This window comes from Eucyclogobius newberryi, unplaced genomic scaffold (assembly GCF_026437365.1).
Source record: "Eucyclogobius newberryi isolate DKJ021-1_F unplaced genomic scaffold, fEucNew1.0.hap1 SCAF_5, whole genome shotgun sequence".
Classification (NCBI taxonomy): domain Eukaryota; kingdom Metazoa; phylum Chordata; class Actinopteri; order Gobiiformes; family Gobiidae; genus Eucyclogobius; species Eucyclogobius newberryi.
The window spans coordinates 5,542,931-5,563,072 of NW_027316167.1; the positions used below are offsets into that span (position 1 = coordinate 5,542,931).

General features: G+C 50.9%; 1 protein-coding gene across 4 annotated transcripts in view; it reads left to right on the plus strand.

Annotated features, from left to right (window-relative positions):
- Positions 1 to 13,068: 13,068 nt before the first annotated feature.
- arnt2 (aryl-hydrocarbon receptor nuclear translocator 2) overlaps positions 13,069 to 20,142 on the plus strand; it is a 63,054-nt gene continuing 55,980 nt past the window's right edge. For all 4 annotated transcript variants that reach the window (XM_072464765.1, XM_072464766.1, XM_072464767.1 and 1 more), the window contains exons 1-3: positions 13,069 to 13,192; positions 17,642 to 17,753; positions 19,839 to 19,886. In XM_072464765.1, coding sequence (XP_072320866.1) covers positions 13,162 to 13,192; positions 17,642 to 17,753; positions 19,839 to 19,886 — 191 coding nt within the window. In that variant the 5' untranslated portion in view covers positions 13,069 to 13,161. The remainder of the gene's footprint in view (positions 13,193 to 17,641; positions 17,754 to 19,838; positions 19,887 to 20,142) is intronic.

Consider the following 20,142-nt stretch of genomic DNA (forward strand, 5'->3'; position numbering starts at 1 on the left):
GGAGAGGAGGAGAGAGGGAGGAGAGGAGAGAGGAGGAGAAAGGGAGGAGAGGAGAGAGGAGGGGAGGAGAGAGGAGGAGAGAGGGAGGAGAGAGGGAGGAGAGGGGGAGGAGAGGAGAGAGGGAGGAGTGAGGAGGAGACGGGAGGAGAGAGGAGGAGAGGGGAGAGGGATGAGAGGGGAGAGGAGGAGACGGGAGGAGAGGGGAGGAGAGGATAGAGGAGGAGAGAGGGAGGAGAAGAGAGAGGGAGGAGAGGGGAGAGGGATGAGAGGGGAGAGGAGGAGAGGGGAGGAGAGGAGAGAGGAGGAGAGGGGAGGAGAGGATAGAGGAGGAGAGGATAGAGGAGGAGAGAGGGAGGAGAAGAGAGAGGAGGAGAGGGGAGAGCAGGAGAGGGGAGAGAGGGAGGAGAGGGGAGAGGAGGAGAGGGGAGAGAGGAGGAGAGAGGGAGGAGAGGAGAGAGGAGGAGAAAGGGAGGAGAGGAGAGAGCAGGGGAGGAGAGAGGAGGAGAGAGGGAGGAGAGGGGGAGGAGAGGGGGAGGAGAGGAGAGAGGGAGGAGTGAGGAGGAGACGGGAGGAGAGAGGAGGAGAGGGGAGAGGGATGAGAGGGGAGAGGAGGAGACGGGAGGAGAGGGGAGGAGAGGATAGAGGAGGAGAGAGGGAGGAGAAGAGAGAGGGAGGAGAGGGGAGAGGGATGAGAGGGGAGAGGAGGAGAGGGGAGGAGAGGAGAGAGGAGGAGAGGGGAGAGGAGGAGACGGGAGGAGAGGATAGAGGAGGAGAGGATAGAGGAGGAGAGAGGGAGGAGAAGAGAGAGGAGGAGAGGGGAGGAGAGGGGAGAGCAGGAGAGGGGAGAGAGGGAGGAGAGGGGAGAGGAGGAGAGGGGAGAGAGGAGGAGAGAGGGAGGAGAGGAGAGAGGAGGAGAAAGGGAGGAGAGGAGAGAGGAGGGGAGGAGAGAGGAGGAGAGAGGGAGGAGAGGGGGAGGAGAGGGGGAGGAGAGGAGAGAGGGAGGAGTGAGGAGGAGACGGGAGGAGAGAGGAGGAGAGGGGAGAGGGATGAGAGGGGAGAGGAGGAGACGGGAGGAGAGGGGAGGAGAGGATAGAGGAGGAGAGAGGGAGGAGAAGAGAGAGGGAGGAGAGGGGAGAGGGATGAGAGGGGAGAGGAGGAGAGGGGAGGAGAGGAGAGAGGAGGAGAGGGGAGAGGAGGAGACGGGAGGAGAGGATAGAGGAGGAGAGGATAGAGGAGGAGAGAGGGAGGAGAAGAGAGAGGAGGAGAGGGGAGGAGAGGGGAGAGCAGGAGAGGGGAGAGAGGGAGGAGAGGGGAGAGGAGGAGAGGAGGAGAGAGGGAGGAGAGGAGAGAGGAGGAGAAAGGGAGGAGAGGAGAGAGGAGGGGAGGAGAGAGGAGGAGAGAGGGAGGAGAGAGGGAGGAGAGGGGGAGGAGAGGAGAGAGGGAGGAGTGAGGAGGAGACGGGAGGAGAGAGGAGGAGAGGGGAGAGGGATGAGAGGGGAGAGGAGGAGACGGGAGGAGAGGGGAGGAGAGGATAGAGGAGGAGAGAGGGAGGAGAAGAGAGAGGGAGGAGAGGGGAGAGGAGGAGACGGGAGGAGAGGGGAGGAGAGGATAGAGGAGGAGAGAGGGAGGAGAAGAGAGAGGGAGGAGAGGGGAGAGGGATGAGAGGGGAGAGGAGGAGAGGGGAGGAGAGGAGAGAGGAGGAGAGGGGAGAGGAGGAGACGGGAGGAGAGGATAGAGGAGGAGAGGATAGAGGAGGAGAGAGGGAGGAGAAGAGAGAGGAGGAGAGGGGAGAGCAGGAGAGGGGAGAGAGGGAGGAGAGGGGAGAGGAGGAGAGGGGAGGAGAGAGGGAGGAGAGGAGAGAGGAGGAGAAAGGGAGGAGAGGAGAGAGGAGGGGAGGAGAGAGGAGGAGAGAGGGAGGAGAGAGGGAGGAGAGGGGGAGGAGAGGGGGAGGAGAGAGGGAGGAGTGAGGAGGAGACGGGAGGAGAGAGGAGGAGAGGGGAGAGGGATGAGAGGGGAGAGGAGGAGACGGGAGGAGAGGGGAGGAGAGGATAGAGGAGGAGAGAGGGAGGAGAAGAGAGAGGGAGGAGAGGGGAGAGGGATGAGAGGGGAGAGGAGGAGAGGGGAGGAGAGGAGCGAGGAGGAGAGGGGAGAGGAGGAGACGGGAGGAGAGGATAGAGGAGGAGAGGATAGAGGAGGAGAGAGGGAGGAGAAGAGAGAGGAGGAGAGGGGAGGAGAGGGGAGAGCAGGAGAGGGGAGAGAGGGAGGAGAGGGGAGAGGAGGAGAGGAGGAGAGAGGGAGGAGAGGAGAGAGGAGGAGAAAGGGAGGAGAGGAGAGAGGAGGGGAGGAGAGAGGAGGAGAGAGGGAGGAGAGAGGGAGGAGAGGGGGAGGAGAGGGGGAGGAGAGGAGAGAGGGAGGAGTGAGGAGGAGACGGGAGGAGAGAGGAGGAGAGGGGAGAGGGATGAGAGGAGAGAGGAGGAGACGGGAGGAGAGGGGAGGAGAGGATAGAGGAGGAGAGAGGGAGGAGAAGAGAGAGGGAGGAGAGGGGAGAGGGATGAGAGGGGAGAGGAGGAGAGGGGAGGAGAGGAGAGAGGAGGAGAGGGGAGAGGAGGAGACGGGAGGAGAGGATAGAGGAGGAGAGGATAGAGGAGGAGAGAGGGAGGAGAAGAGAGAGGAGGAGAGGGGAGGAGAGGGGAGAGCAGGAGAGGGGAGAGAGGGAGGAGAGGGGAGAGGAGGAGAGGGGAGAGAGGAGGAGAGAGGGAGGAGAGGAGAGAGGAGGAGAAAGGGAGGAGAGGAGAGAGGAGGGGAGGAGAGAGGAGGAGAGAGGGAGGAGAGAGGGAGGAGAGGGGGAGGAGAGGGGGAGGAGAGGAGAGAGGGAGGAGTGAGGAGGAGACGGGAGGAGAGAGGAGGAGAGGGGAGAGGGATGAGAGGGGAGAGGAGGAGACGGGAGGAGAGGGGAGGAGAGGATAGAGGAGGAGAGAGGGAGGAGAAGAGAGAGGGAGGAGAGGGGAGAGGGATGAGAGGGGAGAGGAGGAGAGGGGAGGAGAGGAGAGAGGAGGAGAGGGGAGAGGAGGAGACGGGAGGAGAGGATAGAGGAGGAGAGGATAGAGGAGGAGAGAGGGAGGAGAAGAGAGAGGAGGAGAGGGGAGGAGAGGGGAGAGCAGGAGAGGGGAGAGAGGGAGGAGAGGGGAGAGGAGGAGAGGAGGAGAGAGGGAGGAGAGGAGAGAGGAGGAGAAAGGGAGGAGAGGAGAGAGGAGGGGAGGAGAGAGGAGGAGAGAGGGAGGAGAGAGGGAGGAGAGGGGGAGGAGAGGGAGAGGAGAGAGGGAGGAGTGAGGAGGAGACGGGAGGAGAGAGGAGGAGAGGGGAGAGGGATGAGAGGGGAGAGGAGGAGACGGGAGGAGAGGGGAGGAGAGGATAGAGGAGGAGAGAGGGAGGAGAAGAGAGAGGGAGGAGAGGGGAGAGGGATGAGAGGGGAGAGGAGGAGAGGGGAGGAGAGGAGAGAGGAGGAGAGGGGAGAGGAGGAGACGGGAGGAGAGGATAGAGGAGGAGAGGATAGAGGAGGAGAGAGGGAGGAGAAGAGAGAGGAGGAGAGGGGAGGAGAGGGGAGAGCAGGAGAGGGGAGAGAGGGAGGAGAGGGGAGAGGAGGAGAGGGGAGAGAGGAGGAGAGAGGGAGGAGAGGAGAGAGGAGGAGAAAGGGAGGAGAGGAGAGAGGAGGGGAGGAGAGAGGAGGAGAGAGGGAGGAGAGAGGGAGGAGAGGGGGAGGAGAGGGGGAGGAGAGGAGAGAGGGAGGAGTGAGGAGGAGACGGGAGGAGAGAGGAGGAGAGGGGAGAGGGATGAGAGGGGAGAGGAGGAGAGGGGAGGAGAGGATAGAGGAGGAGAGAGGGAGGAGAAGAGAGAGGGAGGAGAGGGGAGAGGGATGAGAGGGGAGAGGAGGAGAGGGGAGGAGAGGAGAGAGGAGGAGAGGGGAGAGGAGGAGACGGGAGGAGAGGATAGAGGAGGAGAGGATAGAGGAGGAGAGAGGGAGGAGAAGAGAGAGGAGGAGAGGGGAGGAGAGGGGAGAGCAGGAGAGGGGAGAGAGGGAGGAGAGGGGAGAGGAGGAGAGGGGAGAGAGGAGGAGAGAGGGAGGAGAGGAGAGAGGAGGAGAAAGGGAGGAGAGGAGAGAGGAGGGGAGGAGAGAGGAGGAGAGAGGGAGGAGAGGGGGAGGAGAGGAGAGAGGGAGGAGTGAGGAGGAGACGGGAGGAGAGAGGAGGAGAGGGGAGAGGAGGAGAGAGGGAGGAGAAGAGAGAGGGAGGAGAGGGGAGAGGGATGAGAGGGGAGAGGAGGAGAGGGGAGGAGAGGAGAGAGGAGGAGAGGGGAGAGGAGGAGACGGGAGGAGAGGATAGAGGAGGAGAGGATAGAGGAGGAGAGAGGGAGGAGAAGAGAGAGGAGGAGAGGGGAGGAGAGGGGAAAGCAGGAGAGGGGAGAGAGGGAGGAGAGGGGAGAGGAGGAGAGGGGAGAGAGGAGGAGAGAAGGAGGAGAGGAGAGAGGAGGAGAAAGGGAGGAGAGGAGAGAGGAGGAGAATCAAATCAAATCAAATCAATTTATTTTTGTAAGGCCCAAAATCACAACAACAGTTGCCTCTGAGGGCCACAGGGAGAAATGAATCAACAATGTCTGTGGTGGCGATGGAGTCAGACAATGTCTGTGGTGGCGAGGGACGATGTCCCAGGGTCCTCTGTCCTTAGACTCTCCTTCTCGGCCAGGAAAAACTACAAAAAAACCTCTTTGGGAAAAAAGCGTAGAAACCTGGAGGAGTTCAAGTGAAGGAGAGATCCGACTCTCACAGACGGACAGACGGACACGAGGGAGACTGGAGCTGGACCCACTCTTCAGGCAGAAGAGGGACCGTCTGAGGCGAACTGGACCCACTCTTCAGGCAGATGAGGGACCGACTGAGGCGAACTGGACCCACTCTTCAGGCAGATGAGGGACCGACTGAGGCGAGCTGGACCCACTCCTCAGGCAGATGAGGGACCGTCCACACGGGGCAGGGACCACTTCACCAGGGGAGGGGCATCTGGGTCCACAGGTCCTCAGGAGTGAGAGAAAGAAAAGAAGGCGGTGAACAGTTTGCAAGTGGAATCAAAAAATAAATATTGTTTGATAGCATAAGTAGTCAGAAGAAGAAGAGGATAGTGCTCAAGCTGCCATACTTCCCCCAGCATAGTTACTCCTAGGGCAGCGTAGCTGAAGCTGTGGGTTTATCTTTCTGTTCCTAACTACTCTGACCATAAGCGATTTCGAAGAGGAACGTTTTAAGCCTGGACTTAAATGAAGAGACTGTGTCAGCATATTTAACATGGGTCGGGAGCTGATTCCATAACACAGGAGCTTGGTAGCTAAACGCTCTACCTCCTACAGTACTTTTAGAGACTCTTGGCACCACCAGAAGGCCGGCATTCTGAGAGCGAAGAGCTCTGTTTGGATGATATGGTTCTAGAGCATCTTTGAGGTAGGATGGGGCCATGTCATTTATGGCTTTGTAGGTCAAGAGTAGAATTTTGAATTTGATTCTAAACTCGACGGGGAGCCAGTGAAGAGACTTCAGCACCGGCGTAATGTGCTCTCTTCTTTTTGTTCCTGTTAATAATCTTGCTGCTGCATTTTGAACCAGTTGAAAGCTTTTTATGGAGCTTTTAGGACACGCTGCAAGCAGGGAGTTACAGTAGTCTAATCTAGTCGTTACAAATGCATGGATAAGTTTTTCAGCATCACTTTTAGGCAGAATTATTCTGATTTTGGCTCTTGTTGCGCAAATGGAAATAGGCTGTTTTACAAGCTTGATTTATATGAGCTTTAAATGAGAGCTCCTGGTCAAATAAGACTCCAAGATTTCTTACAGTAGAACTGGAGGCTACACTGACATTGTCCAGTGTGACTATCTGCTCAGATAGAGCGTCTCGTAGATGCTTAGGGCCAAGCACAATGACCTCGGTTTTTTCAGGGTTAAGAAGCAGGTAGTTTAGTGTCATCCAGGTTTTTATCTCCTTCACGCAAGCACTAAGTCTGTCTACTTGATCGCTCTGATCAGGTTTCATTGATAAATACAGCTGAGTGTCGTCTGCATAGCAGTGGAAGTTAATGCCATGCTTTCTGATAATGTTGCCTAATGGTAGCATATGAAGAGTAAACAGAATTGGACCGAGTACCGAACCCTGTGGCACACCGTAAATTACTTTAGAGCTTGGTGAGGAGCTCTGGTTTACATTAACAAATTGGAACCTATCAGATAAATAGGATTTAAACCAGCTGAGGGCTGTTCCTCCAACACCTACATCACATTCTAACCTCTGCAGTAGAATGTTGTGGTCAATGGTGTCAAACGCTGCGCTGAGGAAGGGAGGAGAGGAGAGAGGAGGGGAGGAGAGGAGAGAGGAGGAGAGGAGAGAGGAGGAGAGAGGGAGGAGAGGAGAGAGGAGGAGAGGAGAGGGGAAGAGGGGAGGAGAGGAGGTGCCACAAGGGGGCGAGGAGGCAATGCCGTTGTGACACGCCTAATAAAGCGCTTTGAAGGTGGAAAAGTGCTTTATAATTACACTGTAATAATGATAATAATAATAATGATGATAATAATAATAATGATGATAATAATAATAATGATGATAATAATAATTAAAGCCGCAAGCGGCAATGATCGGCCCTCGCCATGCCGCCGCCGCCACGCCGCAAGAGGAGGGGGCGCTAACGCGCCCCAATGGTCCTTTTATTACGCCTACTGCTGAATCTGTGACGCTGTCACATCTTCTCCCCTTTGTTTTACCATCAAAAAGCAATTTTATTTTGAATTCTTGGCAAAATGTGCGGCTTTGCCGCACAGACACCGTGACTCTTTGAATAAAAATGTGGATAACTTTTGATGGTCCACCCCTGAAGATGAGTCTCACCAAGTTTCAGGTTAATATGTCTAACGCCCTAAGAGGAGTTTGTGAAAGTCTAAAGTGTAAACATGTTCTGGCGATTTCCCCATTGGAATAACATGTGAGGTTTTGGTCATCGCTACGGCAACGCCATAACAATTATGACATGGGTCTCATTGACTTTTTTGATGGGGATTCTAAAATTGAGTTGTGTGTCAAATTTCATATAATTTCGCAAAACTAAACATTTAACCTCCATATAAAATCTGTAGGGGGCGCTGTGGCGCCAAATTAATTTATTTCACTTCAAGTAGGTTTAGGGCAAAGAGTTTAACAACTGATTCTAATTTGACGCAATTCGGACTTTATCTGTGCAAACGGCAGAAATGTTAAATTTGGGAGATTTCTGAAATTCTAGCTACAGTTTGCGGCTTCGCCGCTCAGAGACTGTGACAGGTATCAATGTAATTTGGATAACTTTTGATGTCTCACTCCTCAGTAGCATTTTCACCAAATTTCAGCTTTTTAGGGCCAACGTCCTGGGAGGAGTTTGTAAAAGTAAGACGTTTGGAAAAACTCCCAAGTCATAATTAGCCATTTTTGAACCAATATGACCAACATTTGGTTGGGCGGACGGCGTTGCCGTAATAATATTTTTTACTTCTCTTGTCACCATCTACCTCTGCGCCAAATTTCATGATTCTACGATAAGATTTTTTTTGGGTAATTTTCTATCTTAATGCATTTTTGGTACATTTGAGGGCGCTGACACGCCAATTTTTTAAATTTTAGAAAAGGGAGATAGCCAGAATGTAAGGAGGCACGATTTTTAGAGGTGTGTAAATTTTTGTGACTTTTCGTCAATGTTCACTGGGTGAAAAATAGGGGGGTTGGTCCCGAGAAGAAGAAGAAGAAGAAGAAATATAGTCGCAAGCGGCATCCAACGGCCCTCGCGGGCCGCCGGCCTTCCGACTCTGCGCTTTCGACTTGATAAAGATGGCGCCCTTATTGTGTGTTGAATTGAAAAAGAACTTGACAGACGGCGACACATTGGACATGGCCAATCCAGTGCAAATGAACACAAGTGTCAGTCAAATTTGCTGCTCCGCCGCACAGAGACCGTAGCACTTAGAATATAAATATGGATCACTTTTGATGCCCCGCTTGTGTAGATGATATTCCCAAAGTGAAGCTTGATCGGGCTATTGCCCACGGAGGAGTTTGTTAAAATGTGAAGCATGAATTTGAACATTTCAAAGATTTTGCGTTTTCCCATTTGTGACAGTATATTTGCAGCTCCACGGCACAGAGACCGTACCACTTAAAATCAAAATATGACTAACTTTTGATGCCCCGCTTGTGTAGATGATTTTCCCCAAATATGAACTTGATCGGGCAATTGCCCTAGGAGGAGTTTGTTAAAGTGTGAAGTGTGAAGCCTCGCGGGCCGCCGACCTTCCGACTCTGCGCTTTCGACTTGATAAAGATGGCGCCCTTATTGTGTTGAATTAAAAAAGAACTTGACAGACGGCGACACATTGGACATGGCAAATCCAGTGCAAATGAACACAAATGTCGGTCAAATGTGCGGGTCCGCCACACAGAGACCGTGACACTTGGAATAAAAATATGGATAACTTTTGATGCCCCGCTTGTGTAGATGATTTTCCTCAAATATGAGCTTGATCGAGCTATTGCCCTTAGAGGAGTTTGTTAAAGTGTGAAGCGTAAATGTGAACATTTCAGAGATTTCGCTGTTTTCCCATTTCTGACATATATTTGCGGGACCGCCACACAGAGACCGTAGCACTTAGAATCAAAATATGGATAAGTTTTGATGCCCCGCTTGTGTAGATGATATTCTCCAAATATGAACTTGATCGGACAATCGCCCTAGGAGGAGTTCGTTAAAGTGTGAAGCGTAACAATGTGGTGATTTGAGCAATTCTACGATTTTCCCATAAGGATAACATGGGATGTTTCTGTCATCGCTACAGTTACGCCGTACAAAATATGACTTTGGCTCTCATACTTTTATGATCAGGATGGCAAATTAGAATTTTGTTCAAAATATCATGTCATTTGGAAAAACTCTATTGTTTATAGGCCACTCTGAAGGCCAAATAGTCAGAATTCTGGGAAACGTTTGCGGCTCCGTCGCACAGAGACCGTAAAAGCTATCCTTAAAATTTGGATAACTTTAGATGCCCCACTTGTCTAGAGGACGTACACCGACTTTGAGGTCGGTGGGCAAAACGCACTAGAAGGAGTTTGTTAAAGTGTGAAACAGAAAAATGTGGATATTCGAGAGATTTAGCGGTTTTCCCATAGGGATAACATGGGAGGTTTATGTCATTGCTACGACTACGCCGTAAAAATTAAGGCATTTGTCTGATTGGCTTTTTTGATCGGGACGCCAAAATAGAATTTTGGGTAAAGTTTAGAAAATTTTGGTAAAACTAATTTTTGACCTTCAATGTTAATTTAAAGGTCACTCTGTAGGGGGCGCTATCGCGCCCATTTCAATTTTGTCATCATAAACTGGTCCAAACTAGAAAGTTGAACAACTGATTCAAATTTGGTCCTAATCGGACTTGTTTTGATCAAATGGGAACAATTTTTAGATCTGCAATATCCCAAAATAAGTTGTCCAACTTTGCGGCTGCGCCGCACACAGACCGTAAAAGGTATCTCAAAAAATTTGATAAGTTTAGATGCCCCACTTGTCCAGAGAACGTCCGCCGATTCTGAAGTCGGTGGGCAAAACGCCCTAGGAGGAGTTCGTCAAAGTTTGACGTGAACAAAATGGCTAACACAGCGTGTTTTCATTTTCAAAGGAAGATGGCGGCCATAGGGTAAGTCTGGGGGCGTGGCCACAATAATATTTGTTTTTTGTCCTCACGAGAGGAATGCGTGTTCCGAATTTCGTAGCTTTACGACAAAGTTGACCTCGGGGCGTCTCCCATAGGCGCAATGTATTTTGACTTTTGTCGGTGGCGCTGTCGCGCCATTTTTTTAGGAAAAAAAAAATGGCCCAGAAAAAACAAAATTTTTTGCCGATTCTGAATTTTGGGCAAAGTTTGGTGAGTTTTTGAGCATGTTCAGGGGGTCAAATTAGAGTTCAAAGCGATGAAGAACAAGAAAAATTAAAGCCGCAAGCGGCATCCAACGGCCCTCGCGGGCCGCCGGCCTTCCGACTCTGCTCTCTGCATTTTACAGAGATAGCGCTAACGCAATTGTCTAAGAACTAAGACAGCGACACATTGTACATGTTCAATGCTGTGCTTAACCAGTGCAAATGAAGACAAATGTCGGTCAAATGTGCAGCTCCAGCGCACAGAGACCGTGACACTTGGAATAAAAATATGGATAACTTTTGATGCTCCGCTTGTGTAGATTATTTTCCCAAAATATGAGCTTGATCGAGCTATTGCCCACAGAGGAGTTCATTAAAGTGTGAAGCATAAATGTGAACATTTCAAGGATTTGGCGTTTTTCCCATTTGTGACATATATTTGCGGCTCTACCGCACAGAGACCCTAGTACTTAAAATCAAAATATGGATAACTTTTGATGCCCCGCTTGTGTAGATGATTCTCCCCAAATATGAACTTGATCGGGTAATCGCCCTAGGAGGAGTTTGTTAAAGTGTGAAGTGTAAAAATGTGGTCATTTTAGAGATTTTGCGGTTTCCCCATAGGGATAACATGGGATGTTTCTGTCATCGCTACGGCTACGCTTTACCAAATATGACTTTGGCTCCCATACTTTTAATTTGGGGATGGCAAATGAGAATTTTGTTCAAAATATCATGTCATTTGGAAAAACTCTTGTTTATAGGCCACTCTGAAGGCCAAATAGTCCAAATTCTGGGAAACGTTTGCGGCTCCGTCGCACAGAGACCGTAAAAGCTATCCTTAAAATTTGGATAACTTTAGATGCCCCATTTGTCTAGAGGACGTACACCGATTTTGAGGTCGGTGGGCAAAACGCACTAGGAGGAGTTCGTTAAAGTGTGAAACAGAAAAATGTGGATATTCGAGAGATTTAGCGGTTTTCCCATAGGGATAACATGGGAGGTTTCTGTCATCGCTACGACTACGCCGTATAAATTAAGGCATTTGTCTGATTGGCTTTTGTGATCGGGACGCCACAATAGAATTTTGGGTAAAGTTTAGAAAATTTTGGTAAAACTAATTTTTGACCTTCAATGTTAATTTAAAGGTCACTCTGTAGGGGGCGCTGTCGCGCCCATTTCAATTTTGTCATCATAAACTGGTCCAAACTAGAAAGTTGAACAACTGATTCAAATTTGGTCCTAATCGGACTTGTTTTGATCAAATGGGAACAATTTTTAGATCTACAATATCCCAAAATAAGTTGTCCAACTTTGCGGCTGCGCCGCACACAGACCGTAAAAGGTATCTCAAAAAATTGGATAACTTTAGATGCCCCACTTGTCCAGAGGACGTCCGCCGATTTTGAAGTCGGTGGGCAAAACGCCCTAGGAGGAGTTCGTCAAAGTTTGACGTGAACAAAATGGCTAACTCAGCTTTTTTACATTTTCAAAGGAAGATGGCGGGCATAGGGTAAGTCTGGGGGCGTGGTCACAATAAAAAAAAAAAAATTGTCCTCACGAGAGGAATGCGTGTCCCGAATTTCGTAGCTCTACGGCAAAGTTGACCCCGGGGCGTCTCCCATAGGCGCAATGTATTTTGACTTTTGTCGGTGGCGCTGTCGCGCCATTTTTTGACGAAAAAAAAAAATGGTCCAGAAAAAACAAAATTTTTTGCCGATTCTGAATTTTGGGCAAAGTTTGGTGAGTTTTTGAGCATGTTCAGGGGGTCAAATTAAGCGCAGATGAAGAACAAAAAAAATAATAATAATAATATTTTTAGCAAAAACAATATAGCCGTTTCCACTATAACAACAAATTATACATCGTTTGAAATCTCTAAGCCTTCCCGATGCCACCATGGGGTGGAATCATCATTACGAGCGCTTACGGGTCGTCATCCCAATTTAAAGTGCTCGTTTAGTGCGTACTTTTGCACGGGCTTCGCCCGTTTACAACGGTAAAGTTCCATTTTCCTACTACTAATTAGTATGCACGGGGCGTGCGTGAGTGAAGGAGTGCGTTAGTGAGTGTTTGAAAGTGGGCGAGCGCTTCGCGCTCGATTTCGTGCGCACTATGTGCGCACTTTCGCAGCCGTGCTCTGCACGGCCTTACGAGATTAATAGGCCTCTCGCCAGCTTGTGGCGCTCGGGCCTAATAATAATATTAATAATAATAAATCAAACCCAGTTGAAAAACACAGACTTTTGCCCTATTTGAAACATAAACCTTAAACTAAAAGGTTGCCAGTTCAATCCCACATGAGCATCTGGAAGTGGAAGTGTTTCTAAAATATATATGGCCACAATATATGTGCCTACAGAGACGCCTCTCCTCAGATCTGACCTGTAGCCTAGTGTAGTGGCACCTGCTTGTCTCCATGGTGATTCACAGCTTTATTCCCGTGTTGTGGAACGGTGCCCACGTCCCCGCGCTGCAACACGTTTAAAACACCTGTGGCTCCCCCCCCCCCACCATAGACCGTGACCCCCCCCGCGTGTGGACCATAGACCGTGATCCCCGCGTGTGGACCATAGACCGTGACCCCCCCCGCGTGTGGACCATAGACCGTGACCCCCCCGCGTGTGGACCATAGACCGTGACCCCCCCCGCGTGTGGACCGTAGACCGTGACCCCCCCGCGTGTGGACCGTAGACCGTGACCCCCCCGCGTGTGGACCATAGACCGTGACCCCCCCCGCGTGTGGACCGTAGACCGTGACCCCCCCGCGTGTGGACCGTAGACCGTGACCCCCCCGCGTGTGGACCGTAGACCGTGGGTCCGTGCAGAGCGGCTCCGCGGCTCATGACGGCCCCGCGCGCGCTGCTTCTTAACATTCATGTATTCAAGCGCTGGTCAGATCTCGCGGTGCTTCCGTTCAGACATCTTGCTCTTGCACTGCTTTAGTCTGGCCCCTGACGCTCGTTTCTCCCTCAAACGCGGCTGTCAAGCGGCCCTGGCTCGTCCCGGACCCTCTGTCCTCGGACCTCCGCGCGTTGACCACGGCTGAGCGAGAGCGCGGCGCGGGGACCGTCGCGTGACGAGCCCGTGGACCTCAGTGGCAGCGCCGGGAGCTCGCGGCCCCGTCGTGCTTTGTGCGTCATTGTGCGCCATCGCCAACGTTCGCGTCTTTTTTTTTCCTCCGCCGACGGAAACATGGCAACACCGGCCGCGGTCAACCCTTCAGGTGAGTGTCCTCCCCGCGCGCGGCAGCCGCGTGTCCCGCTCCGCCGCGTGTCGGGCTAAACAAAGGCTGTGTTCGTGCGGAGGCTCCGGAGCCTCCGTGAGGCCGCTCCGCATCAGCCCCTTCCCCCACCGAGGACGCGGCTCCGCTCCACAGCAACTTCTGAGGGCGAAAGACCCACTTAAAGCTCTGTCCTTTGTTCCACCGGGGACAGCTCAGCCTCCGGTCCACGGGACCTGAGCCTCAGCGCGCGGCTTTACAAAGCTTTAGCGATGGTCAGTGAAATACAGCTGGACCCGGGGATGTGGACACTGGTCAGTTATATGGAGACAAATGCAGCTTGTGCCTTAACTTTACAGACCACAGGGACCCGCTCCTGGAGCACAGGGACCCGCTCCTGGAGCACAGGGACCCGCTCCTGGTCCCCGTGCCCCGGGAGCAGGTCCCCGTGCCCCGGGAGCAGGTCCCCGTGCCCCGGGAGCAGGTCCCCGTGCCCCGGGAGCAGGTCCCCGTGCCCCGGGAGCAGGTCCCCGTGCCCCGGGAGCAGGTCCCCGATCATTTGTCTGTTTAGAAAATGCAGATCATGATATATTCAGAACTGTTGCGCCGCTGTAAAGACTATAAACACTACAGGACAGTGATGGACAGTGTTGGACACACACAGGTGGACACAGGTGGACACACACACACAGCTCTGTCTCAGAGACACTGCATTATTATTAAAGGGCTTCTGTCGTCACCTGTTTGACTGTTAAAGCTCTTTCACCTGCTCGTTTCCATGGAGATGTTGCTTTGCCTGGAATGTTCCAGTGTATGGTATTAATCTATCGTCTTGGAGACAAGCAGATGACACCACCAGGCCAAGTTACAAGTCAGATAACAATAACAATGTTTGTCCAGGTATTTATTTAAAAAAAACAGCTGTTTTAATAGAATTATGTTTAATGCCGCACTGTGGAACATTCCAAGTAAAGCAATGACATATCCATGGTGTTGCCCCTCCCACCCTCCGGAAAAGTTACATGTTGCACCTTTTATGTATTCATTCATATCTGTCTGAAAGGACTCAGGACGTCCGCAGGGAGCGTCCTAGGGCTGTAACTCTTTGTGAGCGTGGCCCCTCGAGCATGAGCATGGCCCCGCCAGCGTGGCCCCTCGAGCATGAGCATGGCCCCGCCAGCGTGGCCCCTCGAGCGTGGCACTGTCAGGTGGCATCAGGTGGATCTGACTCATCCAAATGTTTATCCTCGTTATAAACATGTTTTTTCTCTCCGGCCTTTTAAACAAACTGAGCTCATTATATTTATTAACTTCACGTGTATTTTAATAGTTCATATATATATATATATATATATATATATATATATATATATATATATATATATATATATATATATATATATATATATATATATATATATATATATATATATATATATATATATATATATATATATATATATATATATATATATATATATAAAATAAAAATTGCACTTTGGGCTTTTAAAGTTGTAAATGTGCTTTATAAATAAACCTTAACATTGATCACAAGGACCTCACGGAGCTTTACAGAAGTGATACATACAAATATAATTATGACATAATCACAGTTAAACACATAAATACAGTGTGACATCGTTATAATAAACTGATTGTACTTTAATTTAAGGACGTGCAGTTGATCACGTTTCAGGATCGATCAATATCACACATCGACTTTCCTTGTGATTGTGTCAAAGACCCTAGGGTTTATTGTACTGTGCAGAGGCTTTGTGGGGCCCTAAGGCTCTGTGGGGCCCTAAGCCTTTGTGGGGCCCTAAGGCTTTGTGCGACCCTAAGGCTTTGTGGGGCCCTAAGGCTTTGTGCGACCCTAAGGCTTTGTGGGGCCCTAAGGCTTTGTGCGGCCCTAAGGCTTTGTGGGGCCCTAAGGCTTTGTGGGGCCCTAAGGCTTTGTGGGACGGGGCCCTAATGCAAGAGGCCTTTTTGGCAGGCTGTTCTTCTAAAAGTGTGAACATTTTTAAAAAAACCTTTCTTGAATAAATCTCATCCATGTTGAATATATTAAAGGGGAAAAAACTGACTTTGCTGCTCGACGTGTCTGAGTCATAAACATCAGATAAATAACTTCACATCCTGTTTTATGAAATGATTCTAAATGAAATGCCTCTAAAATAATGAACAAACCTAAGTCTCTTTGGTCGAGTAAGAATCACTCACTTATAAAACATATAGAACAGAAAGCATCACTTCTGGCCCCTGTGGTCAATGGGAGCCCTAGTGGTCGGTGGGAGCCCTAGTGGTCGGTGGGAGCCCTAGTGGTCGGTGGGAGCCCTAGTGGTCAATGGGAGCCCTAGTGGTCGGTGGGAGCCCTAGTGGTCGGTGGGAGCCCTAGTGGTCAATGGGAGCCCTAGTGGTCAATGGGAACCCTAGTGGTCAATGGGAGCCCTAGTGGTCGGTGGGAGCCCTAGTGGTCAATGGGAGCCCTAGTGGTCGGTGGGAGCCCTAGTGGTCAATGGGAGCCCTAGTGGTCAATGGGAGCCCTAGTGGTCAATGGGAGCCCTAGTGGTCAATGGGAGCCCTAGTGGTCGGTGGGAGCCCTAGTGGTCAATAGTGGTCGGTGGGAACCCTAGTGGTCGGTGGTGGGGCCCGGTGCATGTTTAATAAACCGACAACAAAGCAAACAGCTCTGTATCTTGCGTGTTGTGAGCCGAGTGCTTTGCTGGTCTCTGGGCCTCACAGAAACATGCGACACAGAGACCTCTGCAGAACAGATCGAGCGTGCGGGAGAGACCTCTGCAGAACAGGTCGAGCGTGCGGGAGAGACCTCTGCAGAACAGATCGAGCGTGCGGGAGAGACCTCTGCAGAACAGATCGAGCGTGCGGGAGAGACCTCTGCAGAACAGATCGAGCGTGCGGGAGAGACCTCTGCAGAACAGGTCGAGCGTGCGGGAGAGACCTCTGTAGAACAAGTCGAGCGTGCGGGAGAGACCTCTGCAGAACAGGTCGAGCGTGCGGGAGAGACCTCTGCAGAACAGATCGAGCGTGCGGGAGAGACCTCTGCAGAACAGGTCGAGCGTGCGGGAGAGACCTCTGCAGAACAGGCCGAGCGTGCAGGAGAGACCTCTGCAGAACAGATCAAGCGTGCGGGAGAGACCTCTGCAGAACAGGTCGAGCGTGGCCTTCTCCAGCTCGTGTGGATGTAAATGAAGCTGGAATATAAATAAAGGAAGTGCTGCTTATTAGTGCCGTGGCTGCGTACAGAATGTGTGTGCTGCAGGAGAATCACCAATGAGCTAGCACACCTCCACCACGTACTGTCTGCAGAGGTCTACGGGGGTCTACAGGGGTCTACAGGGGTCTGAGGGGGTCTATGGGGGTGTACGGGGGTCTACATGGGTCTACAGGGGTCTGAGGGGGTGTACGGGGGTCTACAGGGTTCTACAGAGGTCTACAGGGGTCTGAGGGGGTCTATGGGGGTGTACGGGGGTCTACATGGGTCTACAGGGGTCTACAGGGGTCTGAGGGGGTCTATGGGGGTGTACGGGGGTCTACAGGGTTCTACAGAGGTCTACAGGGGTCTGAGGGGGTCTACAGGGGTCTGGGTCTGTCTGATGGTCTGAGGTGATCTCAGGTCTGTTTGTCTGTGAAGTCTTATCTGATATAGCACAGGTCTGTCCTGTGGTCTAGTCTGTTGTGTGGTCAGTTTCTTGGTGTTCCACTGTCTTAAGTAAACTGCAACGGGCAGTTTGAGGGGTCTTTGGCCGCACCCTCGGCACACTCGGACACAGGAGGACTCAGGAGGACTCAGGAGGACTCAGGAGGACTCAGGAGGACTCAGGAGGACTCAGGAGGACTCAGGAGTCAGGTCACTTCTGTCCAGAGGTCTGCACCTGTGATATTCCAATCAAGGGTCATCTTTTATTCAGGGTGTTTTCTGGAGGGTGTTTTCTGGAGGGTGTTTGAGTGCAGATATGAAGATGGTGCATGGCTGTTGCATACTAACTGTGTGAGGAGTCTGGGGAGATCAGAGGGTCCTGGGGGAGGGAACCACACTTGTCTGACTGACACAACACAAAGGACTGCTGTCTTATGTATGACACGTTGGGGCTGAAAATAAGGATTACTGTGGTCATTAACTAGCTAGTAATTTATTTTAAAACATTGTAATTTGAGGCTTTTTAAAGACACAGAGTACATAACAAATACAGGTTGATGTGGTGAGTGAAGGCTGAAGTGTTTTATGGACAAAATCTGAAATGTTTTATTCTTTTTGGACATTTTGATTTCCCCTTTCTTTGTTCTGAAATATGCATTTGGCATATGTTTTAGAGTCCAGAGAACGATTTATTATCAAAATACAACTCCTCGGCTCAAAGCCTAAACTCTCACAAAGTGCTTTTCAGCAATGAATTTAAGTTTGTATAATATACAAATATTATCTTCTTCCAGAGATGGCCAGTGATCTGCCCGGGGCCGTGTCCATGCCTGGAGCCGTTGGGGCCAGTCAGGTGCGGATGGGAGGAACTGTCCCAGGACGAGGAGGAAAGAGACGCTCCGCTGGGTAAGTGTGTTCTGCAGACGCCACATGACAGAGCTTTTATCACACTCAGCATCATATTTACAAAGACATGAATAAGTCACACAGAGCACGTGTTCTCTGGAGGAACTGAGGCACACACAGCACAATCAGAGCTCCAGCTCTGCTCTGGGGCTTTCAGCAGCTCATGAGCAGCTGTACGAGTGTGTACGAGTGTGTACGAGTGTGTACGAGTGTGTACGAGGCTGTACGGACCTGGATGAGCCTGAATGAGGTTCATGTATTGCTAAATCAACATAGACCATTTAAACATGCTATTTATTTTATAATGTTCATTTAACCACAATAAATGACAAATATACTGTACATCCCACAAACACATTCAGCATAAAACATGGAAACAATCACTAGAGAAAAAGTAATAAATCTGTGTAAATATAATAGCAAGCGCCAACAACAAACTGCAGGAGATTAGATTGAAACAGGAAACTTTGATCAGGGCTGTGAGTCTGAGAGTCGTCTGCAGCGGCAAAAGGAAAAGTGAACTAATCTAACCTCGAGGGGTCACATAAAGTCAGACCAGTACATTCAGACCAGCACATTCAGACCAGCACATTCAGACCAGCACATTCAGACCAGCACATTCAGACCAGTACATTCAGACCAGCACATTCAGACCAGCACATTCAGACCAGCACATTCAGACCAGCACATTCAGACCAGCACATTCAGACCAGTACATTCAGACCAGTACATTCAGACCAGTACATACCAGCACATTCAGACCAGTACATTCAGACCAGCACATTCAGACCAGCACATTCAGACCAGCACATTCAGACCAGCACATTCAGACCAGCACATTCAGACCAGCACATTCAGACCAGTACATTCAGACCAGTACATTCAGACCAGTACATACCAGCACATTCAGACCAGTACATTCAGACCAGTACATTCAGACCAGCACATTCAGACCAGCACATTCAGACCAGCACATTCAGACCAGCACATTCAGACCAGCACATTCAGACCAGTACATTCAGACCAGCACATTCAGACCAGTACATACCAGCACATTCAGACCAGTACATTCAGACCAGCACATTCAGACCAGCACATTCAGACCAGCACATTCAGACCAGCACATTCAGACCAGCACATTCAGACCAGCACATTCAGACCAGCACATTCAGACCAGCACATTCAGACCAGCACATTCAGACCAGCACATTCAGACCAGTACATTCAGACCAGTACATTCAGACCAGCACATTCAGACCAGCACATTCAGACCAGCACATTCAGACCAGCACATTCAGACCAGCACATTCAGACCAGCACATTCAGACCAGCACATTCAGACCAGCACATTCAGACCAGCACATTCAGACCAGCACATTCAGACCAGCACATTCAGACCAGTACATACCAGCACATTCAGACCAGCACATTCAGACCAGCACATTCAGACCAGCACATTCAGACCAGCACATTCAGACCAGCACATTCAGACCAGCACATTCAGACCAGCACATTCAGACCAGTACATTAATCCAACTTGTGAGGTCATTAGGGTCAAGTCAGGAAGTTTAGCTCTTGAGCATTGATCATTTCAGTGGCTTCTGTCGTGCATCATAGCTGTGAAACTAGCAGCTATTGTTCTTTTGCCTCATTTTAACTGCTACCCTCCAGAGGGTTATTCCTTTAAAGAGCTAGATAAAAATCGTAACGTAACATATGAACAGTTATTCAGATAACTATAGCATAAAGAACATGCTAACAAGTTTAGCAAAGCAACAGTTTTACCCCAAATCACTAAATCCATTGAATTCTTCTTCCTCTGTGTCACTTCTAAACAACTCCACAAACTCCAGAGGAAAAGGAAGTGCAGATTCTTCTTCTGCGTCGCTTAGAGCCTAGAGCGCCCTCTTGTGGTTGTCAGTGTGAAAATAACAAATAACTTCACATATAAGTCGCCAGCCAAAACGATGAAAAATGGTCTTATAGTCCAGAAAATACGGTAATTGACTAATCGACTCAAATCTTGCAGTGTTTAAAAGTGCCCCGCCCTCTCGTGTTTCTGAAGTGCTGTTCTCTTCGGTTCAGGATGGACTTCGACGACGAGGACGGAGAGGGACCAAGCAAGTTTTCCAGGTGAGTGGGAGCGGGCACGGGGAGCGGGCGCCGGCACGGGGAGCGGGCGCGGGGAGCGGGCACGGGGAGCGGGCGCGGGGAGCGGGAGCGGGCGCGGGGAGCGGGCGCCGGCACGGGGAGCGGGCGCGGGGAGCGGGCGCGGGGAGCGGGCACGGGGAGCGGGCGCGGGGAGCGGGCGCGGGGAGCGGGCGCGGGGAGCGGGCACGGGGAGCGGTCACGGGGAGCGGGCGTGGGTAGCGGGGGGCGTGGGGAGCGG